The 27,234-nt window shown below is 50.5% G+C and overlaps 2 protein-coding genes across 7 annotated transcripts in view; one reads left to right on the plus strand and one right to left on the minus strand.

The window, feature by feature from the left end:
• Window positions 1-1,433: 1,433 nt before the first annotated feature.
• VIL1 (villin 1) lies at window positions 1,434-23,999 on the plus strand. Its single transcript, XM_019741853.2, has 20 exons — window positions 1,434-1,502; window positions 5,702-5,786; window positions 6,108-6,182; window positions 6,981-7,177; window positions 8,558-8,666; window positions 8,826-8,936; window positions 10,212-10,414; window positions 10,503-10,581; window positions 10,759-10,857; window positions 11,499-11,652; window positions 12,197-12,297; window positions 12,386-12,523; window positions 13,146-13,304; window positions 14,324-14,503; window positions 15,027-15,172; window positions 15,882-16,026; window positions 16,445-16,633; window positions 17,851-17,919; window positions 18,922-19,062; window positions 21,544-23,999. Exons 2-20 carry the CDS (start codon window positions 5,712-5,714, stop codon window positions 21,655-21,657), a joined length of 2,484 nt encoding a protein of 827 aa, XP_019597412.2. The 5' UTR covers window positions 1,434-1,502; window positions 5,702-5,711; the 3' UTR covers window positions 21,658-23,999.
• Window positions 22,533-27,234, minus strand: part of USP37 (ubiquitin specific peptidase 37) — a 77,264-nt gene continuing 72,562 nt past the window's right edge. For all 6 annotated transcript variants that reach the window (XM_074313360.1, XM_074313372.1, XM_019741852.2 and 3 more), the window contains one exon: window positions 22,533-27,139. In XM_074313360.1, the coding sequence (XP_074169461.1) occupies window positions 27,052-27,139 (88 nt within the window). In that variant the 3' untranslated portion in view covers window positions 22,533-27,051. The remainder of the gene's footprint in view (window positions 27,140-27,234) is intronic.

Consider the following 27,234-nt stretch of genomic DNA (forward strand, 5'->3'; position numbering starts at 1 on the left):
TCAATTGATGTGACTTTTCTGGAAGGCAATTTGCTTACTCACATCTTCGACCCAGCACTCCCACTTTTAGGTGTTTATCCTAGAGGAATAATAATGGCTGCAATCTAATAGCAAAGATTTAGCAATAATAATATTTACCACAGTATTATTTGTAGTATCCAATAATTGGATATAATTTGGAAGTCTGAAAATGACCTATTGGTTACATAAACTATGTTGTGTATCTAATGGATTGCCATGGGCAATTAAAATGAAGTTGCAAAATAACATATAACATGTCGGAGTAAAAAGTATATATGTGTAGATTGATTGACAAGTTGATTTTATATACGTATAGTACACACACAGCGTCTGTACTGAACAATAACTTGAAAGAAAAACTCCAAAATAGATCACTAACAGTGACAGTGATTTATCTGCAGATTTTCTCTGTAGTGGAATCATAGCTGATTTTTTTCTTTCCTTTTTGCCTGGTTGTATAATTGAGTGAACACATATACTTCTTTTTATTCACAAAGGGTGTCGTTTTAAAAAACAAAATAGCACCCTCAGTGTGTTTCCTCTTCCCACCAGACTGTGCGTGAGCCCACTCAGACATGCACATATGTCACACGTATACTACTTGGTATCCAGAACTCAGGAAGTTGTGGTCAGTCGGAGGGGCTGCCCTCACCTAGCCCACTTCACCTCACCCTCCAGATGACCATAGTTCAGAGGTGACAGGAGAATGTCCACAGGGTTCTGAGTTTGTGGGCAAAGCCAACTCCCGTATTTGAGAGGGTTGCACTCTTTTCATCCTGAATGAGATGGGCCCCCCTCGGATCAGGGGTGAGAAACCTTGGCTGCTGGGAGAAAACGAAAGAGAGAGTCCAAAGGCACTTGTTTATGGCAGCTCATAAAAACTCTAGTTGGAGTCAGTGCCCCTGAAAGGAGGGGGGACAAGAAGAGCACTTGTGCCCCCTCTAAATGAGTGTCATGCCCAGTAGAAGAGACTGCTAGGGGTAACAGGGGCCCATCTGTCCTGGAGGGGCCCCAAGCGTGAACCTCTGGCCCTACATCCCTGGGTCTGGGGCTCCCTTGCCCGTGAGCCATTCTCCCCAGGGATGGAGGGAGCACCACTGAGCCTCCTCCTCTGGGTTGGTAGGAGGAAGCATCCAGGGGCCTCTACCTCCGCTGGCCAGTGCTATCTAGTGCAGTGAGGGCCTGGGTCCTGGGCAGAAATGCACCCCATCCCTGGGACTCCTCACGGGAGCCAAGGGCGGGGCACATCAGCTCTGGCTGTCAGGCTGTTGCTGGGCTCCAGGCTCCCAGGCTCCCAGGGACTTGCGGGCACCTGCCTCCCCACCCCCCCTCACCCATTCTCTCTCTCTGGGGCCCTATCTTCCCTTATATGGTGAAGGCAGTTCCTAGAGGGGGGGTGGTGCGGACAAAGGTCGCTTTCCTACAGCCAGCTTGCCACAACTCCCTGAGATCTCCAGGTGGCAGCTGCCTCCCCCAGCCAGGTAAGGTAACCCTGCGTGGACACATGGGCACCATAGGTGGTGGAGGAGGACAGGATGGGGTCCCCTGCTTCTCTCTGGCAATCTAGGGCCTCCTGGAACACCTTGGAGTGGCGGAAGGGAGAGGCGTGGCACTCTGCAGAGTCTGGGAAGAGCAGAGAGCCCAGTGTGGCTTCCTGGGCCTCCAAGGAAAGAATCATGCAGATTCTACCCTAGACAGCTGCTCTTCCAGACCCCTACTTGCCACTAGCCCCCACCTCAATGCAGGTGTCAACCATCCCAGATTGCCCTGGACTAAGGAGAATCTGGAGACATGAGACTCCTGGACTTAAAACCTGGACAGTCCTAGCCACACTGGGACTAATTGGTCACTCTGACCTCACTCCCCTCTCTGCTGCCCCCATTTTTTACCCATTTCTTCTGGGTAAAAAAACCATTTCTGAAATGGTTTCTTTCTTTGTGTCATCATTCCCCCAATACTCTGGGGACCTCAGGGCGCTTGCCTCCTGGATCCTAGAGTATGAGCAACAGCCATCAGTGAATGAATTGGCAAAGGCAGAGGCAGGGGACTGATGGCTCAGGGCCCTTTGGCCCTGGTGCACACTGGCACGCTGGCCTGCATATCTGCCCTTTCTCCCCTCCACCAGATCTCATCCTCTCAGCCCCACCAGGCACGGTGGCACCATTCAGCTGAAATGGGGGCGGGGGTAGGGGAGGTGGGAGCCAATTCCAAGCCAGGATCTTGGGCCATACTGACCACCCCTTTCCCAGGAAGCCTGCTCAGGCCTCCTCAGGTCGGCGGGGACAGAGTCTGCAGGCTGGGGGGCTGAGGCGCGTCCACGCCCTCTGCTGTCATGGGCCTGGGGAAGTAGGAAGGTGTCCTTGTTTCAGGGACTGCCACATCCCTGTCCAGTTCAGAACTGCATGACTGTAGACTAAGAGCAGCGAAAGCACCTGGGCCTCTCTGGAGTCCAAACCCCAAGAACAACAGGGCAGCAGAGAAGAAAGGAAAGATGGGACCTGGTAGGGTGGGAGCCCTAAGTACCTCCGGGGCCCCCAAAGGGTCCATTCCTTCCATTCCACGGTTCAGTTTTTCAGCATCATGAATATTTGTTGAGCATCTACTATGTGCTAGGAGCTAAGGGCTACACAGACAAACATGTCTAGGTCCTTGGCCTTGGGGATCTCAAACTTATAAACAGATCCTTTCATCCCATGTGATCAGGGGGCCAAGAGAGGCATCGGTCTAGGAAGCCTTGGGGCCCCTGGCAATGGGTCTTGAACTAGCCTGAGAATTCTGGGAAGTTCTAAATTGAGTCTAGAAGTGTTAACCAAGTGAAGAAAGGTGGGGGAGGGTTTTCAGTAATGGGAACAGCAGGAGCAAGGATATGGGTGGGAGGGTGAGAAGCAGCATGGGGCTGGAGGTGGGGGAACTCTTGGCACCACACTCCCTAGAATCCCATTGCCCATTCCTGGCCATGAGGAGGCTCCTCCAGCTCCCCCTGTTCAGGCTGCTGGAGGTCCCCAATCTCTATGCCCCCAATCTCTATGGAGGGAGAGCGCCCAATTTCTCAAGTCCCTGATCCCCTGAATCTGCCCTGAGGGGCAAGAAGCACATTCTTTTTTTTAAAACAGGGACTCTTTCTTGTGTGTGTCTTTTTTTTAATTGGGAAATATTGGGGAACAGGGCCCATCAGCTCCAAGTTGTTGTCCTTCAATCTAGCTGAGGAGGGCGCAGCTCAGCTCCAAGTCAAGTTGCATTTTCAACTCTTAGTTGTAGGAGGCACAGCCCGCCATCCCTTGTGGGAACTGAACAGGCAACCTTGTTGCTGAGAGCTTGCTCTCTAACCAGCTGAGCCATCCGGCGGCCCTGAAAAAGCACTTCACATGTCTACCCTCTATTCCTCCTGCTGTTCACTCCTCGGATCGGAGCATGTCCATGGTGGGATTTTAGAGATCATCTAGTCGGCCCCTCCATCTCTTAGACGAAGAAACGGGGTCCATGTTCATACAGTTTGTGAGGGTCAGAGTCTGTCTTGGAGGAAAGGAGATTCGACAAAGATGGTGATTGAAATAAAACAAACATTCTCCTTCTTTGTACCCAAATTGGTTCTACTGAACCAGGAGCCCTGGGAGCTTTGGGGTCCCTGTGTGTGGACCTCGCAGAAGAGGCCACTGGCTACAGGGGCATCAGGCAGGACCCAGGCACAAGAGGCTCCTAACAAGCTCAGAGCTGGCGATGGGCAGGTGGCCCTGGTTGCCTGAAGGGGGCGCTAATGAGATGCGAGGGAGGGAGACCTTGCCCCCAATCTTCGCAATGCCAGGGCGAGGAAGGGTCACCTCTCAGGAATCAGAAGAGGGAGTTTCTGAGCAGCAAAAGTCCAGGTCATTGTTCCAAGAGGTGACTCAGGCAACCAGTTAGGACGACTGAGCGGTCTAAGAGGTGACTCAGAGTCAAGGTGCAGAGAGAGATTAGATAGAGATTTCAGGCTGTCCGTGGGGGCCATGTGACCTTTCATTCATTGTGCATCGGTGCAAGGAGCACTCATGGAGGGGACTCTGACTGGCTGGGTGGTAGGCTCAGTGGGGAATGAGGTGGCCTCCACCCTGGTGAGGAGGGGCAGGAAACCAGGGGGGAGAACAACTGGGAACAAGTGGTTCTCCACCCTGGCTCATGTCAGAATGACTGGGGAGTTTTAAAAGCACCCATGCCCTCTCAAAAAAGCAGGAAATAAAGTATCCATGCCCAGGCCCCAGCCTGGCCTAATTAAATCAGAATCCCTGGGGAGGTGGCCTGCACACTGGGGCATTGGTATTAATTAAAAGCTCCCCAAGTGATACTGATGAGCAGCTGGAGTGGAAAACACAGCTACAAGTCAAAACCAAAAGTGCCATACAAGATACCATGAAAGAAGCTTGGGGAAGGGAAGTTTCTTCCAGCTCAGTGAGTAGAGGGTGGTTCACAATGGGAGAGGTTCACTGTGTCATTTATCCATCCATCCATCCATCCATCCATCCATCCATCCATCCATCCATCCATCCTCCCATCCGTCCGTCCGTCCGTCTATCCATCCATCCATCCATCCATCCATCCATCCATCCATCCATCCATTCACTCACCCAGCAAAGTGCCAGCACTGTGCTAGATGCTGAGGAGTCAGTACTGACAAACAAACCTGGACCCCGTCCTTGTGGGGTCTACATCTTGTGAGTCATCAGAACGGTGATTGAGGGATGTTTGGGGGTAGCTGGGAAGGAATAGGAAACTGCTGCATATACATTTTTATTGCAGCAAAATACACATAAAATCATTTTAACCACTTTAAAGTGTACAATTCAGTGGCACTCAGCACATTCACGACATTGCACAACCATCGCTACTCTATCTAGTCCCAGAATGTTTTTCATCATCCCAAATGGAAATTCCATACCCAATAGCATTCACTCCCCATTTCCCATCCTGCCCCCACCCCAGCCTCTGAAAACCAGGCTATCTCTATGTATTTGCCCATTCTGGGTCTTTCATATAAATGGAGTCATACATGGCCTTTTGTGTCTGGCTTCTTTCACTAAGCGTAATGTATTCAAGGTTCACCCACGTTGTAGCATATATAAGTCCTCTTTATGGCTGAATAAAACTCCATTGTGAGAATATACAACCTTTGGTTTATCTATTTATCTGTTAATAGACATCTGGGTTGTTTCTACCTTTGAATAATGCTGCTATGAACTTCATGTACAAGTGTTTGTTTGAACATCTGTTTTTTTCAATTCTTTTGGGTGCATACACTTTGCATCCCTTGTTATTCTTTGCTTTCCTTTAAAGAAAAAAACCCGTATGATTTTTTTTAACCAGCCATGCTTTGATAAACATTTCTCCAAAAGAAAAGTTGTTTTGGGCTAGACTAAGAAGGGCCTTGAGTGACAGGCTAAGGAATGGGAGCTTTATCCAGACGGTGATAGAGGGTCAGGGTAGGTGCTTGAGCAAGAGAGTGACAAGGTCAGAGCTGGGTCTCAGCCCTCAGCCAATCAGGGCCCCGTGGCGGGGGGCAGGGGGGGGAGCAACCCCCTCTCCTCCAGGTTCCTGAGCCCTGGCCTCCTGGCACTGTTGGGAGCTCTCAAGGCTGGGCTGAGAGCAGCAGCTGAATCCCAGGGCGCTCCCCACTCCTCAGGCCTTGCTGCCACACTGCGTTCCCCCCTAGGTTCATCACCATGACCAAACTGAATGCCCAAGTCAAAGGTTCTCTCAACATCACCAGCCCTGGGATACAGATATGGAGGATTGAGGTAAGCCTGTCTGGGCACGGGGGCGGGAGAGGCCTGAGGGAAGGAAGAGGCCTGGGGTGACTCTTACTGCCCTCCAGTCCTGCCCTGGTGGCATGGAAGCCCCTGATGCCTGTCTCCAAGTGACCTGTCCCCACTCATCAGGCATCAGCCTCTTCTTCTCCTTTATCTGCCCCCCTCCTCACATCCCTTCTGCTTCTCAGCTTGGTCATTGCCTACTCCTCCTGGCTCTCTGCCTCTCCCAACTCTCTCTGTGGTTAAGGGAGGAAGCCCGGAGTCCTGGGTGGTCCAGGGCGGCCCATCTGACCTCTGTTCTCTCTCTAGGCCATGCAGATGGTGCCTGTTCCTTCCAGCACCTTTGGCAGCTTCTTCGATGGTGACTGCTACATAGTCTTGGCTGTGAGTGGGGTGTGGGGGTGGGCAGAGAGCCAAGCCCACTGTGGGGTCAGGGGGGAAACTTGAGGCTGGGGCAGTGGGCAGAGCTGGCCTGGTTTCACCCCAAGACAGTCCTCACTGGGTGTGCCCAGGCGCCCAGCTTAGTGGCAGTTCTGCTGGGCCAGAGATGTAAGAGGCTCTCCCTGCCTCGGCCGCGGAGCTCCCAGCAGAGGTGACTTCCTGTGAATTTAGAGTCACGGGCGACCTTCTGAGCTGGTGGGATGTCACCCTACCTCAAGCCCACATTTCCCAAATCCACAGTCATCTTCATAACACTGTCTTGGTTTTGATGACATCCTGGTATCACCTGTACCACTAATACATTTGCATTTTTCCTTATATAAGTCACTTTTTAAGTTGAAATACATTTATTTTAAAATATGGCTGTATGTCATTACCATAAATAGAAAACTGTGTCCCGTATCCGGAACAGAGAGTAGCTACAAAATATTTATATAATCGTTTCATATACACATCTGTCTGTATACCTTTTAATTACCACACGGACTTCTGATGGTCCATGCACATCACTTGGGAAACGCTGCCATAGTCCAGCCAAGTTATTGCCAAGGGAGAAGAGCAAGTCTCCGAGGGGAAGCCACTTGCCCCCGTCTCAGAAGGTCTGTGGCAGAGCTGAGACCACAACTCTGGGCTCATCTGTGGCCCAGGCCCCATGTGCATGGGAGACCATACAAAGCAGAGAGGTGGGAGAGGGCTGTGGGAGCCTAGGGCCTTGGGTACATTGGACATCCTTCTCCCTAGATCCACAAGACAGGTAGCAGACTGTCCTATGACATCCACTACTGGATTGGCCGGGCCTCGTCTCAGGATGAGCAAGGGGCAGCTGCTATCTACACCACCCAGATGGACGACTTCCTGAAGGGCCAGGCTGTCCAGCATCGCGAGGTCCAGGGCAACGAGAGCGATGCCTTCCGAGGCTACTTCAAGCAGGGCCTTGTGTATGGAGGGGCGTGCTGCAGGCCGGGGAGTGGGACCAAGTCAGGGAGGGTCACCTGAGGCTGGGGGCAGAGCTGGAGCTGGGAAGGGGGTCTGAGGTTGTGGGGGGAGCCCACAAGGGTGATTTGTGTTCATCTTTCCATTCTCCCCCATTTTTACTGCTGCCCCATCCTTGGTCTTCACCCCTCTAAATTTTGTCTTTGGCTTCCCAAAGTCCATTCTCAAATTCTGTATCTCTGTGTGCTGTGAATTTTTGTAAATCACCCTCTATCTGAATGCTCTGGAGAGCTTAGTGCTGAGAGAAGGCATTACATCAAGTCTCTCCTCTAACCAACAGGCAAATGACTGCTCCTCTCTCTAAAGCAGACCTTTCACACTAAAAGCCCAGATTTCCAGCTTTTCTTGAAAAGTCTGAAGTTCTAGCTTCTGGATTTTTCTGATGGAAACACAGTTAGGAGCCAAGTTGCTACTGATCTGTAGGATAGGCCAGGAACTATCGAGTTAGCTACAGTTGCCACCCCTCCCTTTTGTTTTGCTCCCCTTCTTGCCATCCTTACAGCAGCACCCACTCCTTTGGACATTTGAGCTGGCACCTCTCCTGTCTTAGTCTGCTTGGGCTGCCATAGCAAAATACAGAACATACAAAAGATAAAAAAACAGACTGGGTGGCTTACAAAATAGAAATTAATTTTCTCACAGTTTTGGAGGTTGGCAAGTCCAAGATCAAGGTGCCAGCTTTTTCGTTTGCTGGTGAGGGCTCTCTTGCTGGCTTGTAGACAGCCACCTTCTCACTGTGTCTTCACATGGTGCAGAGAGTGAGCAAGATTTCTGGTGTCTCTTTTTATAATGGCACTAATTCCATCATAAAGGCCTCACTCCCAGGGACTCACCTACCCTCATCTAAATCCATTACGTCCCAAAGGCCCCACCTCCAATGCCATCACACTGGGGGTTAGGGCTTCAGCATGTGAGTTTGGGAGGGGACATAGTTCAGTCCATGGCATGTCCCTTCTTTTCCTTCTCTGTAATCCCTATCCTCAGGGTCCTGTCCTGTCTTTCCACATTACCACATTACCATGCACCTGTCTTTGCAGACCTCTCTCTCAGGAGGGGAGGGACTGAGGGTAAGTGAGGGACTAGGGTGCAACCTTTAAGGTGACCCTCACTGCCAGGGTCACGCAAACGTAGGCAACACACCGACCTTGCACTTGAATGATCCTGCGGATGAACATGTCCTTAAAGTTGGCACTAGAGGTGCCACATGCATCTCACTCTTGTCCCAGCCCGGACCCTCAGATGGCCCCAGTGGCAGGATCAGGGAGGGCAGGGACCGAGCACATCTCCCAGCCCATTCTCTCTGGTCAGCTCACCTTTCTTCTCAGGATCCGGAAAGGGGGTGTGGCTTCTGGCATGAAGCATGTGGAGACCAACTCCAGCGATGTCCAGCGGCTGCTGCATGTGAAGGGCAAGAGGAACGTGGTGGCCGGAGAGGTGGGCATTCACCAGGGCCCTAGGGCATGGCCTCCTATCCCCGCTCCCAGCCTGGTGGAGAGCAGAGGCCGAGGTGGGGTGAGGGGCAGGGAGAGGGTGGGGAAGAGATGATGGATGATGGGTCTGAGTGGGGGCTGCTCCTCCCTCATGGCTCTCCAGGTGGAAATGTCCTGGAGGAGTTTCAACCGTGGGGACGTTTTCCTCCTGGACCTCGGGAAGCTTATCATCCAGTGGAACGGGCCGGAGAGTAACCGCATGGAGAGACTCAGGGTAAGCCATCCGATGCAGCACCCCTGCCCACAAGACCCACCCTGCGCCCACCTGCTCCGGCACACCAGCACCTGGCCTCCCCCAGAGTCAAACTTTCCAGACTTCTGCCTCCCCCAGCTAGTGGCTGTTTCCCCAGGCCTCTCTCCCCTGGCTGCCTGGGGCTGGTGTTTGAAGGGGGATCTGAGCTGCCATGTATGGGGAGATGTTTGCACGTTGGAGTTGGCTTGTGTGTACCTGTGGCTAATCCACTGGGATTTAATGAGTCCCTGCTGTGTGGCACACCCTCTGCCAAGCGTTGGGGATCCAGGGGTGAATGAAGTGGGTAGACCCCTGCTCTGGCTCTGGCCTCCAGCTGGCTGTCCAGTGGGGGAGACAAACATGACGGGAATAACTGAGAAGTGAGGGGTGGGGAGTGCAGTTCTGTGGGTTCTGGGAGGGCTTCTGGGAGGAGGTGTGGGTGGGAGAAGGCTCTAAGGCAGGAGAGAAATGGCTGGGGTGGGGTGGGGGCTTGGAGAGGAGCGGGCAGCTCTTACAGGGGCACGTTTCGTGGTCAGAAGGTTGTGTAAGAGGGGTGGGATTTGTTCTCAGTGCCCGGGAGGCTGTTGAGTCACTCTGACTTCTGAGGGACGCAAAGGCCTACAAGGCTAAGAGAATGCAGGGAGCCTTCTGTCCGTCAGGTGAGGACTGGGAAGGTGGAATCCACTGGACTTGTATGTTGCATGGCGGATGCAGAAAGAGGGGTGAAGCAGTTCTCAGAGCAGTGTGCTTGAGCAATTGTGGGGATGAATGGGGTCCCATTTCCTGAGAGGGGAAAGATCGGGAAGCAACAGATTTGGGGAGAAAATCTAGAGTTCAGTTTTGGACATCTTAAAAAGGGGCTATCATGGAAGCTGGATAAATAAGATGAGAGCAGAGAGCTGGGCTGGAGACAGAAATATGGGCCTGAACAGACAGTACTGTGACCTTCAGGGCTCCGCTTTTGTCCAAAACTGCAAAGTAAACCACAAATTTCAAACAACGTCAAAACTGAATGCCCACAAAGTCCACAGGAAACACTCTCCCACCAATGAGGAAACCTGCTTTCCCAGCGGGTTTTCACCTGGTTTGTTCAAACGCACCTGAAAAGTCTGGACCCTCTTAAAGGGGAAAAGCAGGGAGGTGCCTCACCCCTCTGGGCTGCTGTGGGTGGGTGGGGGTCTCCTGGCGCGGTTTGAGGCGGTGGACGCTGCCCTGTCCCTCACTGGTCTTCATGGGTCACCCGGGGCCTCCCTGCAGGGCATGACCCTCGCCAAGGAGATACGAGACCAGGAGCGGGGTGGGCGGACCTACGTGGCCGTGGTCGAAGGGGAGAACGAGAAGGCGTCCCCGCAGCTGATGGAGGTTATGAACCAAGTGCTGGGCAAGCGGAGGGAGCTGAAGCCCGCGGTGCCTGACACGGTGGTGGAACCCGCACTCAAGGCCGCCCTCAAACTGTACCAGTGAGTGCGCAGCTGGGCCCCTCCTGGGAGCTGGGGGGCTTCCTGGGGCTGGCCCCCTCCTGGTTTATGCCATCCCTTTGTCCTGCAGCGTGTCTGACTCAGAGGGAAAGCTGGTGGTCAGGGAAGTCGCCACGCGGCCACTCACACAAGACCTGCTCAGTCACGAGGTGAGAAGGCCTGGGCTCCCAGCCCCCACCCCCCCAACCCTGCCCACGCTCCCCCAAGCTGGAGCTGCGCCAGCAGGCGGGAAAGGAGCAGGAGGAAGACTCTGTGCCAGAGCTCCCCCAGCCCAGCCCCGCGGCGCCCTCAGGCTCTGCCTCTGAGTCTTTGTCTCCCACCTCTAGGACTGTTACATTCTGGACCAGGGTGGGCTGAAAATCTACGTGTGGAAGGGGAAGAACGCCAATGCCCAGGAGAGGAAGGGAGCCATGAGCCAGGCACTGGTGGGCATGGGGGTCGGGGAGGAGGAGACTGTGAGGAGAGGGTAGAGAGACTCGGGGAGAGGGAAGCTGGGGCATACAGGGTGTGGAGGCCAGGGCAGCTCTGGGCTTGACCCAGCTGGGGGCGCTGAGTGTCCGTGGTGCAGCCATCTTGTGGGTTCTCTGCATGCCAGGGAGCCAACCAGCAGGGCACCTGGGGACCTCCTCAGGATAGGGGCTCCCACCTCAAGCTGGGTTCAGCGAAGGGAGGGAGACATGGAGGCTGGCCTTCCCGCAGAGAAGATGGGGTCAGCGTGGGGCTGGGCCAAGTCAGAGTTTGGTGTCATTGTTGGGCCGCAGTTAGTAACCCTATCTGGCTTGGGCTCAGTGTTGGATTAGGGTTTAGGTTCAAGATTGGAGATGGGGGCTGAGGATCAGGGTTAGAATTGAAGTGGGGGGGCTGGTTTGGCCTTGGGGTTAGGGCAAGAGTAAGTGTAGGTTTGGGGGTCAGCTTTGGGACTGAGTTGGGTTGGGGTTGGGCTTGGGACCAGGGGTAGGTTCATGGTTGGGTCTGGTGAGGTTAGAGCCAGGCTTTGGCCTGCACTGGGGACAGGGGTGGAGGCGAGGGGTGGGACACAGCCCCAGTCACCCTCTTTTCTTCCCAGAACTTTATCAAAGCCAAGCAGTACCCCCCAAGCACGCAGATAGAGGTGCAGAATGATGGGGCTGAGTCCGCCGTCTTCCAGCAGCTCTTCCAGAAGTGGACAGTGCCCAACCGGACCTCAGGCCTGGGCAAAACCCACACTGTGGGCTCTGTGGGTGAGGGCCGGACGAGGCAGGGTGGGCTGGGAGCCAGGAGTGGGGCCAGGAGAGCACCCAGCCCTGCCTGCCGTCCTCCTTCCAGCCACACCTTTTTCATGCGCACTTTTACCCTGGTCTGTGCTCCCCAGGTGGGGTGGGGATGTGAGGGGACATGGAGAAACTCAAGAGTGGCCACACATGGGAGCTGAGAATGACCTGCCTTTCTTTTGGAAAGGGGTGGGGTCCCTCTAGACAGCTCAGTCTCTCCCCAGACAATATTGGCTGAGGGCAAGCTCAGTGCCAGGCACCTAGGGGAGGATAAAAGTGTTGTCCCTCTTCTGGTTCCCTTGGGGGCCCTGGTGAAGCATGATTCTTAGGGGCAGGTAGATATGGTTCTGTATTATAACTGTGTCATGTGTGACCTTGGTGGGGTAAGCTACTGAATCTCTCTGATTCATCTGTAAAATGGGTCTAAGAATTATAGCTACCGCTCAGGGCTGTTGTGAGGACCTGGGGGACCTCAGCTGGTGACCGTTGGTGTCATGATTTCCCCTCATTCCAGCCAAGGTGGAGCAGGTGAAGTTTGATGCTGCATCCATGCATATCCAGCCTCAGGTGGCTGCACAGCAGAAGATGGTAGACGACGGGAGTGGGGAGGTGCAGGTATGGTGAGGGAAGGGAGGCCTGGGCTGAGTGGGAGGGGTTGGCGGAGCCTGTCCTGGACCTCACGCTAGCCTGGGACCCGCCCCAGGTGTGGCGCATTGAGAACCTAGAGCTGGTGCCTGTGGATTCCAAGTGGCTGGGCCACTTCTTTGGGGGCGACTGCTACCTGCTGCTCTATACCTACCTCATCGGAGAGAAGCAGCACTACCTGCTTTACATTTGGCAGGTAAGGCCCCTCCCACCCTGTCCAGAGCACAGGCAGCTCAGCTCCTCTTCCCCTGTACCCTTGCCAAGGGGCCATCCCCCTTGAGCTGAATACCTGTGGAGATGGGGGGCGCACCCCTTTTTCATTCTGGGACTGCTTTGGCTGTGAAATCCCAATGACTGTGAGTACCCCCATTCACAGCCCTTTTCCCTTTTGATTTTCTGAGTCTGCCTTCCCATTTCCATGGCCTTCTTTCCCTTCACCTGCTCTGACTGTGTTTCTGTGCCCAGATGTTAGGGAGCAGGGAGATGCTTAGGTGCTGGGGGTGAGTGATGTGGTAGCCATGGTGAAAAGGTGAACCCTGAGAAAGGGACAGTAAGGAGGAGAGGAGATTTGGGGTCAAGGCTGGGGTCGCAGGTGGGTCAGGGATGGGCTGGAGCTGGGAAAGGACTGTGGGGCTGGGATCAGAACTACAGTCTAGGTCGGGCTGGGTTTCTGGCTGTGTACGGGGTGGGGTTCGGTAGGGAAGACAGTTGGGTTTGGGGCCAGATCAGAATTGAGGATGGAGTTGTTGCTGAAGGCGGGGACAGGGCCAGAATCGGGGGCTGACCCCATCCCACGCCTTCTATCCTGCTCACCCCAGGGCAGCCAGGCCAGCCCAGATGAAATCACAGCCTCGGCCTACCAGGCTGTCATCCTGGACCAGCAGTACAACAATGAGCCGGTCCAGATCCGGGTCCCGATGGGCAAGGAACCATCTCATCTCATGTCCATCTTCAAAGGACGCATGGTGGTCTACCAGGTGTGGCTGCTGGACTGAGGTGCCTGGCAGTGCCTGCAACTGAGGCGGGGTGGGCATCCAGGAGATGGGGGACGGGGCTGGGGTGGAGGCGGGGCTTTAGGGGAAGCCCATTCTCCGTAGGAGAGGACTGAGGTTCCGTCACCACATGGAACTGAAAATAGACACAACCATTCAATACTTTTAAAAAGTCCATGTAGTGAGCACTTAGCATGTGCAAGCACTGTTTCTTTCTCTCTCTACACCCCAACTCAGATCCTCTACATGAAAAAGGAAATTATTTTGGCTAGATTTGCGTACACGATGGACTTGTTCAAACTGCATTGGTGCTTTCCAACATAATGAAATAGACATCTCCTGAATTCATTTAAGCACTGTCTGTTTATTGAGCACCTACTAAGCACACAGCCTTCTGGCAAAGTGCCAAGGGGGGAGGAGAATGTCATGCTAATACTGTTAACCATCTTGCTGGGAGAGCAGTGAGCTTATAGCCCAAGGCACCATGTGGTTAAGTACTTTATATAAGTCGAGTTCAAAGGGGAGTGTGAATACAGTAATCTGGGAATAGGCATAGTAGAAAGGGGGCTTGGAGAAGGTCATTGGAGTCAGGTGAAGAGCTCAGCAGAGGTATAATGGGGGCATGCAATGCAGGGGCTACAGTAAGGGCAAAGGCCCAGAGGAAGGGAGCCATGGGGAGCAGTGAGAAGCCTGAAAGCTAAACTGCAGGGTTTGGAGAGAGCAGAGTCTGGAAAGGCATTTTGCACCTTCATCGTGTGGGGTCTTCAAAGGCCCCATTGAAGAGCTCGGTTCTAATCTCTCAGCTGTGGGGAACCATGGAAGGTTTCTGAGCAGGGGAGTGACGTGACCAGAGCAGTGTTTTGGAAAGATGAATCTGGTGATGCTAAATCGGCAGACCCGGAGGGGCAGGCAGACCCTTTTCCAGCCTCTCTTCGTCTCTGGTCTGTGCCCCTCTAATCACCCCATCTCTTCTAAGTTACTGCTGCTTCTTCCCCACTCTGCAGGGAGGCACCTCCCGGGCTAATAGCCAGGAGCCTGTGCCCTCCACTAGGCTGTTCCAGGTCCGGGGAACCAGCAGCAACAACACCAAGGCTTTCGAGGTCTCAGCCCGGGCCTCCTCCCTCAACTCCAACGACGTTTTCATTCTCAAGACCCCGTCCTGCTGCTACCTGTGGTATGGGAAGGTGTGTGCAGGTCTCCCAGCCGCAGAGCAGACCTGGATCAGGACGGGAGCCTCTGGCCAAATAGGCCCTGTGTACTAGCCCCCCCACAGTCTCTAGCCCTGTCTCCTCCTCCTCCTCAACTCTGGGTCTGGCCATCCTCAGATTCTCTGCCTCTGTGTCCGGTCAGTCTCTCATTCTGCTGGTCTCTGGCCACCCCTGCCTGTCCCAGTGTTGGTCTGTCTTTATGTCTTAGGACCTCTCTATCCCGGCGCCTATCACTACCTCTCCATCAATCTCTGTAACGAGCCTCTTGTAATCCTTCTCTTGCCTTGTAAGGAGTGTGCAGAATCTCTTGTCTCCTCTGCTATTCGTTGGAGTGGCAGGGACAGAAGATAGGATGGGACAACTGTCTCTGCCTTGGCCATGGGTCTGGGGTCCTGATCTAGGAGAGCCTTTGCAGCCCCGGGAGCTCAGAAGGGTGGGGGTCCGCCTGGTATTAGAGATGGTTTCCCCCAGCACCGTCTCCCCACCCTCCTTTACCCAGGGCTGTAGTGGGGACGAGCGGGAGATGGCCAAGATGGTTGCCAACACCATCTCCCGGACGGAGAAGCAAGTGGTGGTGGAAGGGCAGGAGCCAGCCAACTTCTGGGTCGCCCTGGGCGGGAAGGCCCCCTATGCCAGCACCAAGAGGTAAGTGTGAGGTCCCTCTGCCTCCAGCTCACATTCCGATGCTGGAGAGCCTCCCAGACCTCTATCCCCATGGCCCAGAGCCTGCAGCAGGCATGGATTAGGGCCCTGTGTGCCAGACTCCCAAAGCCACAGGATGAGCTTGGACAGTACATGTCCTCGGACCCTCCTGGGCACAGGGACTGTGTCCGTGCTGTTCACCATGGTCTGCCCGGGGCCTGACGGGGTATTTCCCTGGCTAAGGGAGTTCACAGCCATAGCAGGCCGCTCGAAGAGAGGGGCAGGGCTATAGGTTTACCCTTGGGAAGAAGATGTCAGAGCCCACCCAGCCCTTGCCCTTCAGGCTGACACAGGACCCGGATGCTGAGGAGGACCAGCGTAAACCCTCTTTCCAACGGTTTTTCTGAAGAGGGTCCATGACCCCCAATTCAAAAGGAAGGCCATGTACTGCAGTAGCACCAGGAGTAACAGAGGGGCGGTATCAGACAGAACTTCCTAACAGGACGAGAGAAGAGCCACTAGAATGCATGTTCTAGAAAAGCAGTAGGAATGTCTCCCGTGGAGCACTCTTGGACTCTTGGCAGGATGTGATCAGAAAAAGAGCGTTTTCTTAGGAGGTGGCTTTCCATGTTAGAGTCCCTCCAAGTTCTGTGGCCTTGATTTTCCTTCCCCCACACCTTCCTGCCAACACAGTCTTCCCTCCATCCTACAGACTACAGGAAGAAAACGTGGTCGTCACTGCCCGGCTCTTTGAATGTTCCAACCAGACCGGGTGCTTCCGGGCCACAGAAATCCCTGACTTCACTCAGGATGATTTGGAAGAGGATGACGTGTTCCTGCTGGATGTCTGGGACCAGGTGGGACCCAGGCCCGGCCAAGAAAGAGCAGCATTAGGGACAGGAAAGGGTTGACATGTTCTTGGCTCCCATATATGTTTTCCCGAGCAGCATTATGAACAAGAGGAGTGTCAGAAAGAAGAAGGCAGGTAGGGAGGGATGTTCCTGCATGGGCTGCTGTGTGGGCTGTATCTTCTCCCAAAGTCAAATTCGTTTCACGTAGCAGAGCCTTGTTTTGGAGGGGCGTTGGCTCCGGAGAGGTTGGGAGGCATGCATTTGCAGAATGACTAAGTAGAAAGCACCAACCTCCTCGTTTCCCAGATGCAAAGTCAAAGCCCAAGTCCAATGCATTGTTGGGCATCTAAGCCTGGGTGAACCAGGCAGAGTCCTGTGGGGCCGGGGGGCAGGAAGGACTGATGGAGCTCCGGGTTTTCCATAGGTCTTCTTTTGGATCGGGAAGCATGCCAATGAGGACGAGAAGAAAGCTGCAGCCATCACCGTGCAGGAATACCTCAAGACCCACCCCAGTGGCCGGGACCCTGAGACCCCCATCATTGTGGTGAAGCAAGGACACGAGCCTGCCACCTTCACGGGCTGGTTCCTGGCGTGGGATCCCTTTAAGTGGAGTGTGAGTGGCCCCAGCTCGCCCTGGGCCTTACAGCCCAGCATACCCTTCTCTGGCTGGCTTCTTCATGGCACACCTCCAAGGCAGGGCAGACTCCCAGGCTTGTCTGTTCTGTGGTGACAGACGACATGTGATATATTTATAAAAGGCTTAGAGGGGCCTTAGAATAAAAAGTCAGGCTGCAGTAAGACCACTGAGCCCCTGCTCAGGAGATGAAAGTCTACTGAAACCCAGGCTCATTACAGCCCCTGACTTGTGCACTAGATTTAGCTCCAAGCTGTTGGAGCTGTACTGACTACAATTTAAATTAATTAAAATCGAACAAAACTGAAGCCTCAATTTCTCCTTAGCCACACTTGAAGTGCCTGGTAGGCTCATGTGGCTAGTGGCTGTCATACTGGACAGCACAGAAAGGGAATGTTTTCATCATCACAGAAACTTCTACGGGTTAGTACTAGGGAACCCTCGTGCCCGGTGAAACATGTCAGGTCTAAAGGACACACACATGCCTTCCTGGCTCTAAATTCTAAGCAAAATGGGTCACACATGTGGTCCTTCCTCCCTCCCTCCCTCCCTCCCTCCTTCCCTCCCTCCCTCCCTCCCTCCTTCCTTCCTTCCTCTCTCCCTCTCCCCTTCCTCCCTCCCTCCCTCCCTCCCTCCTCCCTCCCTCCCTCCCTCCCTCCCTCCCTCCCTTCCTTCCTTCCTTCCTTCCTTCCTTCCTTCCTTCCTTCCATATAACTGAAGCTCATGATGTGCGTGCTTAGTGCCAGGCCCCGGGGATATGGAGATGGGGCTCCCCATGGAGCCACGGCCCCTTTGACTCTTTTCACTCCTCTGTGGCACGGTTCCTTCCAGGCTATGAGAGGAGCCCCCCAGTACCCCAGATCCCCCAGGGTCCCCTGGCACCTATGCAATGTAGGCAGGGTTCTCAAGTTTGCAAGCAGTGGCTTCCATGGGTCTCTGAGCCTAGAAGGTCATACTCCTCTGTGTCCCCATGTCGGGCTGAGCTGGGACAAATAACCCCCACTCAGCCTTTTCTGACCCATCAGCCCCTTCAGTGCCCACCATCACCACCTGACCTCCTCCAGCCTCCGCCAACTCTCTCTTCCCCTTCTCACCCCCGGGCCCTAGGCCAGCCTCCTTTCAACCCTTGAAGGAAAATGGTCTTTTGTCTCCTCTGCTGTGACCCAGGTCTCATTTGTTGCTTGCTTTATGTACAGAATGCCAAATCCTACGAGGACATGAAAGCCGAGCTTGGAAACTCTGGGGACTGGGGTCACATCATTACTGTGAGTACGGGGTACGGGGCAGGTGGCCAGCTGACCATAATCAGCTGTGGGAGCTGGGAAGTTCCTAAGACGCTCCTGTCCTGGGCTTTCCTTCCCTCCGTTTCCTCCCACTTCTCATGGAGGTCTTCTTGCTGCTTCACTTCAATGCTTCTAGTTGGTTTGTCTTCTCCATTCCCTAGTGAAATGGTTCCCAATTTTTATCATGCATACGAGTCTGGATGATGGGGAGCTGGGGGTGGTGGTGAGGGAAGCTAATTAAACTGCAGGGACTTTGATGCCATTAGTCCACAGGCTGCCCTTTGAGAAATAATTTCTCTACTAGGAGGGAGACATTATCAGCCTTGGGCTCCCGTCTACAGGTAGAATAACTGCAATTCCTTTGATCTTTCAGATAGCTATAGACATGTATGTAGACGCTAGGCCTGGGATAGGGAAATATGAAAGCAAAACCTTTCCTTTAAGTTCACCGGCTTGCACGGGAAACAAGCCAAGTAGACTTGGCAGAAATGTGTCCAGAACACGACAGCGATTTCCCAAGCACACCAAGGTCATCAGCAAACACATATGGCTCCTTGGCCCCACCCACAAGCTGAGAGCACTCGTAAACCTTTCTTGGTGGACTGATGGAACAGGCAGGAAAGGATAGCTAGGTCAAGGCTAAGTGACTTTACATGTGACAATTTCACAACAGATAAGAGAAAGATCATAAATGTCCAAGATAGACCTTGAACATATGGAGGAAGCCATTGAGAAGTTCATAAGTCATAAAACAAAAGTCATCTCTCCCCCACTGGCTTTGGTTGCATACAGACCATCAAGCTTTAGCTTGTGAGTCCAAGCCTATCTGTTGTGTTCTTATGAGTGTGTGTATGGGGCGTGAGCGCTCATGGATGATGTCCTGAAGGAGGTGCCATAGGATCCATGTGGACTTCAGGGAGAAAGGCAGCCTGGGAGGCAGCCACAAACCAGCTGAAGTACCAGTGGTTTCCTTTTCTTCCCTAGGATATCACCAGCCCTACACCGGATGTGTTCAATGCTAACAGCAACCTCAATTCTGGGCCTCTACCCATCTTTCCTCTGGAGCAGCTGGTGAACAAGCCAGTGGAGGAGCTCCCCCCAGGTGTGGACCCCAGCAGGAAAGAGGTGAGTCAGACTCGAGCAGGAGGACGAAGAGCTATGGCGTGTCCGTTTGTTGGGCGACACTGACTGACCCCCAGATTGTGCCCTGCAGATGAGCTGGTGAACAAAGCAGACCCAGTCTCTGCCTTTCATGGGAAGTTACATCGCAGTGCAGAAAGATCAAAGGAGCCAGATTACGTGTTATTGAATTTCAGTGAAGATGAGTGCCCCAAAGCTGAAGTATAGGTGCCATGAAGAGGATTACAAAAGGGAACCTGATTTAGTCAGAGAAAATTTCATTCTGTAAGGTGAAGAGGAATTATTCAGGCAGAGCGGGTTATTCTTGGAGAAGGGAATAGCATACATGATGCCCAGAGGCAGGGAATAAGCACAGGGTGGGGCAGAATGCCAGCGCGGTGGCAGTACACAAGCTGGGGAGGGACAGTGGGCCGGGGTGGGGGTGGGGGGGCCAGGGGCCGCACTGAGCAGTGCCTTCTATGCCACATTAGGGGTGGTGTGTCTATCTTAGCAGTGCAAGGGAGCCATCATGGTTGAAGCAAAAGGGTGGCAGTCAAGTTTACACTTTTAAAAAAGCACTAAAGCTGGTGGTGAAGCATGGATTGGAAGGTGGCAAATGCAGCAGCTGTAAGTCAGGCTGAGAGGTAGACGGGAGCTTAGAATATATGGGGTTGGAGAAGATGGAGAGGAGATGGTCTAGAGAAATATTAGGAGGTGACATCAATGACACTTGGTAAGTACTGGATGAGAGGGGGAAATTGTGTTCTTTGAGATAAAAAACCCAGGAGGGACTGCGCTTAGAGAGGGTGATGAGTTCAGGGCGAGCCGCGGGGTTTGAGGCGTCTGGGAGGCGCCAGAGCAGACCTATCTGGTAGCGCAGCTTCAGCCTGACTGACAGGAGGCTAAATGGATTGCTAATTTTGAATGGAGCAAACAGAACCGACACAACCCCATCATGGCAGAAGTACCGTAGTCTAGGAATTCTTAGGTCCTTTTTACAAAAGCAGTTGTCTGTTAGATTTTTTATTGTGGTAGTAGCATCCATTCTTGTGGGAGAACTGGGGGTTCAGTGGCAAGTGGTGAGGGTGGGAGAGGTCTTCAGACCTCAGCCTGCTCCAAACTCAAGAGGGGAGCCAGTGTCAGGGAACAGTGGGGTGGTGGGTCTGCCTGTGGGCAGTATCAAGAGGGTAATCTGTGTTTGAGCACCAATGAGTAAGCCACAGAGAGGCGGATGTGGGCATGGGTGAGGCTGGTAATCAGCTGGTAGGACTACAGGGTGTAAGAACAGGACCCGTGGAAAGATACAAGTCCACTGGGATGGGCAGTCCCTGCTATCTAGCCCCGGGGTCAAAGTCCAGAAGTCTTGACCAAGCTGCGGAGCCAGCCTGGCTGGGCCAGAGAGGGAACCTGAAGCCACTTGCAGAGCCAGGACTGTGCAGCCACAGTAGTGAGGGACCTGGCAGGGGAGGGGAATGCTCCAGACTTGGGGTTGGCAGCTCTTCCCTATCCACTGATGCCTAAACCACTCACTCACATGTTTCTCTTCTTCCAAAAAAGACGCTCCACTGCCATGACTGGGGGAGTGGGGAGGGCTCCCAAGAGTCTTGAGGAGAGAATGCCCAGGGGCTGGAGGCAAAGCTAATGACAGGTTAGAGAACTGGGGCATCCGACTCACCTGAGCTTGGGATCCATCTGCAGGTGTTTACCAAGAAGCTGTTCAGTTCGGGGCTCGCTGCAGAAGTCAGTACAGCGTCCTGCAGGGGAATTCCCCATAGCAGAGCAGCCCAAGGTTGGAAAGAAACCCACTGCTTTCATTCCACCCTGTCCTCTCCTGGTGCCTGGGGGAGCAGATTCGAAGGCTGGTTTAAGCAGCTTTAATTTGGGGTTCTTATTTGAATTTACCTCGAGGGCATTTAGCTTGCCTTTAATAGTATCACTGTAATATCCTGTTAGCTGGGAGCCAAGGTCATTTCAGGCATTCCCCTCATCTTATGGCTGAAGATATCCAAGGCCTAGAAAGGTAATTCCTAGCTGTAGGGTCACAGTTTAAGTAGATAGATGAACAAGAGATCGTGTCTCCAATGCCCTTTCACATATATTATTTTCACCCCCATAAAAGCATTACAAAGCAAAAATTGATCTTTAAGGAATCTCTCCCATTTTATAGAGAGGAAAACTAAGACCTGGAAAGAGAAGCAACTCCTTAATCAAGTAAATGTCCTAATTCTTATTTCAGGATTAATGTCAACTTGACCCTGGTCAAAAGAAAAGGAGCTCAATCTACCTCAATTTGTCACCGTCCTTTTTACTAGGCTCCCATTCAGGGATCAGTCTCTTGGACCTCATGCCATGCGCCTCCTCCCCGTCCCTTTGCTGGCTCTCCCCACATTGCCTGTTTTTGGTCATTTGATTTCTCTACCACACCTGTTTGACTCATCAAATAAACCTTGGGGAAGACTGTAATATTTGCCCTCTGCTTCCTTCTAGGAGCACCTGTCTGTCGAGGATTTCACCAAAGCCCTGGGGATGACTCCAGATGCCTTCTGTGTCTTGCCTCGATGGAAGCAACAAAACCTCAAGAAAGCAAAAGGACTATTTTGAGAAGCAAGAGTAGCTGTGTTTGTGAAGGCAGTTGGTTACCCTGCTTGCAGTTTCGTCTTTTCATTACTGGTATTAATCCTGTACTAATTGAAATTTTACACTTGTCCCTGTGAGCAGCAGTGTGGCAACACCACTTCTGTAACCCATTCCTCCATAAAGATGGTGCTTCCCTAAGGACGTCCCAATTTCAGCTCTCAAGGTGGTCGCATTTTTTCTATCCTGGGAGGCTGCAGCACTTTTAACCATCATGTTGTGGAGCTTTCCCTTCTTAGAAGAGGAGCCAAATGCTCCGTGGAGCATTCGTTCTGAGGAGCCTTCCCTAGGCTTTTCTTATTAATGGCAGGTGGGCTGAAGCCTTTTGCAGTTTTACACCTTTCCTAGACTAATGGCTTTCCTGTTCACGTTATTTTCCTCACAGCCTTCCTCAGGTGGTAAGTTAAGGGGATCCCTTCTTTGAGAGAGTTGAATGGCCCCAATAGGTTTCACAACACTCAGTAACCAGTCCCCAGTGAGAGCGACATATCCACTGGGTCTAGGCTTGAGGCCTAAAGGCGAGTATGAAACGCAAATGCCATTGCAGCCCCTCTCTGCGACTCTTACTGAGGCAAAGGAAGAGCGTAGCTATGGCCAGTGCCGGGTTACAAGCCATTACCCGGACCCTCTGCAAAGCTTCACTGGCTCCCCAGATGAAAACAACGGCACTGGGTTCTGACTCTGGGCATACGTTGGGTTGCCAGTCCACTTCCTTTGCGGTTTAACAGTGCCCCATGGAAGTCCCAGTCAGAAGGCCAATGCAAGGTGATTTCCACAACTTCAACAACTGGTTAAGTATCTGCAAGAATATGTCCTTTTCAGAAATAACAGTCGAACCAACACAAGGTTAATAAAGGCTTTAATTTCACACACAAAAAAACTCTATGCATAATTTAAAAAGGAAACCCAAACAAGGAAAAACCGTCAAGGATACAGAGGAACAGTTCTGCTAAAACACAGATAAAGTGCCGCTCCATACAAAACAACAAAGAATAAGAATCAGAAGTCACTCTGAACACAAAGAAAATCACCTCACAGATCACGTGGCCAAAGCTGCCAGCAAACCTGGTAGTGGCTCAATTATGCAAAGTGTAGAAAGCTTACTTCTTGTTTTTCTCTCTGTAGCATAAACAAACACTCACAGGCCAGAGAAGGCGGAGGGAAACCTGGGGACGAGAGGCATGTACACCCACATGCAGTCTCACTCTTTGCACCCTCTCTGTTCTTGAAATAGAGCAGGTTAGCCAATGGCTCGTTCTGACAGATGACCTAACAGACTTGGATCCTAATCCAGACCTTCCATCCAGTCTGTTCTTATGCTGTGTACATTAAAGCCCAATGTTACCAAAATCAACTGCTTATATTCATACTGGCACACTTTTTATTCAAAACCTTAGACACAGCACACAGGGTAAGGAAAATGTACTCATTGTCGATAAATATGATACAACGAAATAGACTGCCTGAAGTCTAGTAATCAAAGCATGCCACAAAGGAGTCAATGATTGTGGTGAGACACAGCAAAAGAATTGTCACAAAATTCTCAAGGCCTAACAAACTATAGTTTCCCAATTAAAAAGAATGTTTTTCCAGATGTTAAGACATCAAGAGAGACAAAATAAGAATTCTGAAGTAATGAATTGAAGGATGTTTGAGGGCAGATTTCTGTTTAGTTTTTGTACATTTAAAGAGTGCATTACTCAGTGTAAAGCAAGATGGGGAGGAAAAGGACAGATCTAATTTTGGGGGACACTTATGTGACTTGCATCTGGTACTGGGTTGTTGTTGATCTTTGTAAAAATCTCCTCATCTATACAAGATCCACCTGTACTTGGAGACCTAGCTGTTTCCCTGATTTAAAACAAGACACTACTTAAGGGGATCAATTAAATGGGGGGGACAAAAAGGCTGGATGACTAAGAGCATCCACTGGTCATTTCAGAGGACAGAGAAGGGCAAGAAGGGCAATGTTTTTGTTTTAATACAATCTCTTTTCAGTAGACCACAAATGAGTTTACAAACTACTTTTCTTTATATTTCCACCCTGTCCTCCCCTGTGCTCTCTGCACTCATAATGCTCAGTTATGTATCAGGCACTGCCAAGAATCTCTTTAATTGAGGTGTGTCCAAATAGTTTTCATTATACAACTGTATCTGTAGCTGTAGCTATAGTTATATAGTTACATAATGGGAACTGCAGTATGGAAGAACAAGTAAAGTAATGAATTCACTTGCTGCGGTTTTAATTCTTAAAGCTTCTCTTTTAGAAGAATTTTACATTTGATCAGACAGAAATAAAGAAACGTGTAGTCTAATGTTTGCCTCCCAGAGTTAATTAACTGATCTTTAAGTATCACTGCATACTTCTTAAAATGTAAACACATTTACATTTGTTATATCTGCTATTGAACCATTAAGTTAGGCCTGAAATTAACAGACCACTGCCAAGTAAACAAATAGCTTTTGGAATCAAAATATAAATAGAAGAACAAGTCATGGATTTGCTTCTTTTCTATCCTGGTCAAACAAAACTTATGTGCACACACACATAAATACATCCCCCATAAAAAAGTATCTCCTCACAGGCCTAAATTATACTCATGGTTACTAAAGTGACACTAGATAGCATCTGGCCACATGCAACTTTCCAACTCTCCATAATATTAGCTGATGAGAAGTTTGAATTTCAGTTTAGTTTTCCCTTCCAAAAAATTCAGCTGTGTGCAGAACCAAGCGCTATCAAGTTCCAATTCAATGTCATTTAAAGTACTGTAACCACGTGGTATTTTAAATAGGAAAGTTAGTCATTGTGCAGGCTACCTGGGACTGAAGTACTCTGCCCCTATGTAAGTTGTCCCTTCTTGGCCCCAACATGCCAAATGCCCCCACCCCCCAATGCTGAGCAAACTGATCATACTGCACAAAAAATATTATCCACTTATAATTTTTAAATATATAGTCAGCTCAAAACAAAACAACAAACCCCATCAACATGGTCCAGCTGAAACCTCCATCTGTAGTCATTAACCCTTCACTGAACCAAAATGAAAAAGTAACTCTGTAAAAGGGATAACAGTTAAAAGAGTGAAGGGAGAGAGGAAAGCTGACCAGGATACAACAATGAATAGGTAACAAGGAAAATTCAAGTCCCAAACTTGCAAGTATATGAGCAGCGAGATAACTCATTTATCCCACTAACCTACTGTCAACTAGTAAGTCCCTCCCAAGACATGAAGATCAAATCAAATTAGGTTTTTGAGCCAAGTGTACTTCTAAACCATACATACACACAAGCTATGAAATGCAAGTCAAATGAGGGTACTTCTTGGGCAACCTAGGCTTATAGCATTATTTCTAATTTTTTTATGCCCTAATGTACCCCTCACTTCAAATCATTCCTTTTTAACAGCACCTCTCAAAGCTCTCAAATACAGACACAGGGAAGAGAATAAATAGCTAAAGAATTTGATCACCACTTCATTTGTTTATGAGAAAACCAGTTATTTTCAAGAAAAACAAAAGGCTCCCCAGTGGAAATAGATCAAAACATAAAAAAGTGAGCTTTTAAAACAAATACTTTACTCTGTTCTCTACTACTCCCGCATATCCTACCACCGTATCATTTTGGGATGTTCACTAGAGTAAGATGTAAATAAATGGTAGGAAGCAAAGCTTTTGTCAGTAGTTAAGCAGAAGTACTGGGGCTGTTTATGATTCAAAGATTCAAAGTTTAAGAAGAGGTAACTTATGTCAGACACATCCAAGGTTCACGAGTGGGGCTGGAGACCTCTGAAGGCAATCTTTCAGAAAAGATGCTGCATCTTCTGTGATGACTGACTTCAAAATGTTTTCTCCCCTTGAAAATGATATGGTTTTGTCCCTACCACAGAACTGAAGAGTAATCTTCTCATTTACAAAAAAAGAAAAATAAAAAATGAAAGAAAATACTGAAGGCTTCATTTTGCTATACCTAACTCTGTGTGATCCTAATGATTCCTGGGCTCACACAATTATTTTTTGGACAGAATTCTACTCTCAGATTCATTCTTTATATGGTTTCACAAGCTGCTTAACCAAACTGGTTATGTCATCATGACTAATGTAGCACTTAATGTTGTATCTCCATTTAGCTTCAACTCAAAGCACCCAAAAAGTAAGATAAATATATTACACACCTGTGTTATGTGTTAGTTCTTGGGGTTACCTAAACGGATCACATTTTAATTCCCACCCTATTTTAAGGGCAAAGCTAGACAGCGAATGGTTAAATGTTCAAGCTTTATCCTATAGGTTATGTACTTACTTTATACTTGCAGTAGGGCTTTTAGCTTCCGTGGTGCAGAGTTTTAGCTTTAATACAAGAATACTCCTCTTGATGTCTCTATGTTTGAGAGACAGAGAGGCTAGCCTTCTTCCTTATCCTTAAGTATCCTTGCGGGGGGGTCCCAAATGAGACAACATTAGTTTCCTACCTCTTAAAGTTTTGGTTGCAATCTGTTAGGGTAATGCTTGCTCCATGGAAGAATGATACAGAAGAAAAAGAAAAGATTCTATCTTCACCACCATAATAATAACAGATGATATACAATGAATACACTGTGTGAAGGAGTCTCTTTAAAGAAAATATAAAGTGTACAATGAATACCAAATGTGGGACCATAACATATTCCGAGCACCAACAATCCATTTCTTGGGACTGCATGTAAACAGCAAAAGCATTACAAATCCATGAAATAATTTTTTAAAAAAGCCCCCAAGTCAGGTGGCAGAAATGCCCTTCCTTTGCAAGGAGGACAAACTGTCATTAGTGTAACATGGAGAGCTGGTTTTCCAGTGAACTTTACTAATCAGAAACACACATGAAAGATTACAGACTTGAGTGAAACTACTCAAAAAACATAAACACTAAATGCCAACTGATATGTGTATTTCCACACATTTCTCAGGAGAATGGACTCTGTGACAACTTCATTTCTTCTCCAAACTGCTGTGCTATTAATTTTGAGCAGGCATACTCTGGTGGCTCACCCTAACTCTTTAAGGCTCCATTCATTCCACATATATGTGTGTGTATGTACATATATATATATTTACAACATGTATTCCTAAGACAAAAGGAAGTGCTACTCTTGTAGGAGAAAAAGAGGATAATCAGCTACAGATATGAGACCAAAGTTGCCATAAAACAATTAGCATGGAGCATTCTGCGCAACTGCAATTTTCGTCGTTTGGTTTGGCCCTGAGCTGTTTGTTGCTCCCGCATCAAGTAGAGTTCCAAATTCTCCTCGAGCAGAGGAGAGTGAGGTGGGTGACAGTAAGAAAGAATACGCAGTGCACACTGCCAACCCAGGAGTCTGTTCCTCACGAGGCCTGGCGAGTGGTCTTCCCCACGTCCATGCTAAGTGCCTGAGAATTCTTTTCTGTTTCCAGCAGCTCATCAAAGATCTCCCTTAAAATAAAACAAACAAAATTAGCATTCAGTGAGCAAAGCCAAAGAATAGACAGAAAGTACATAAAGCCTGCATAATCCCATTTGGTGCCTAA

This window comes from Rhinolophus sinicus, linkage group LG01 (genome assembly GCF_036562045.2).
Source record: "Rhinolophus sinicus isolate RSC01 linkage group LG01, ASM3656204v1, whole genome shotgun sequence".
Classification (NCBI taxonomy): Eukaryota; Metazoa; Chordata; class Mammalia; order Chiroptera; family Rhinolophidae; genus Rhinolophus; species Rhinolophus sinicus.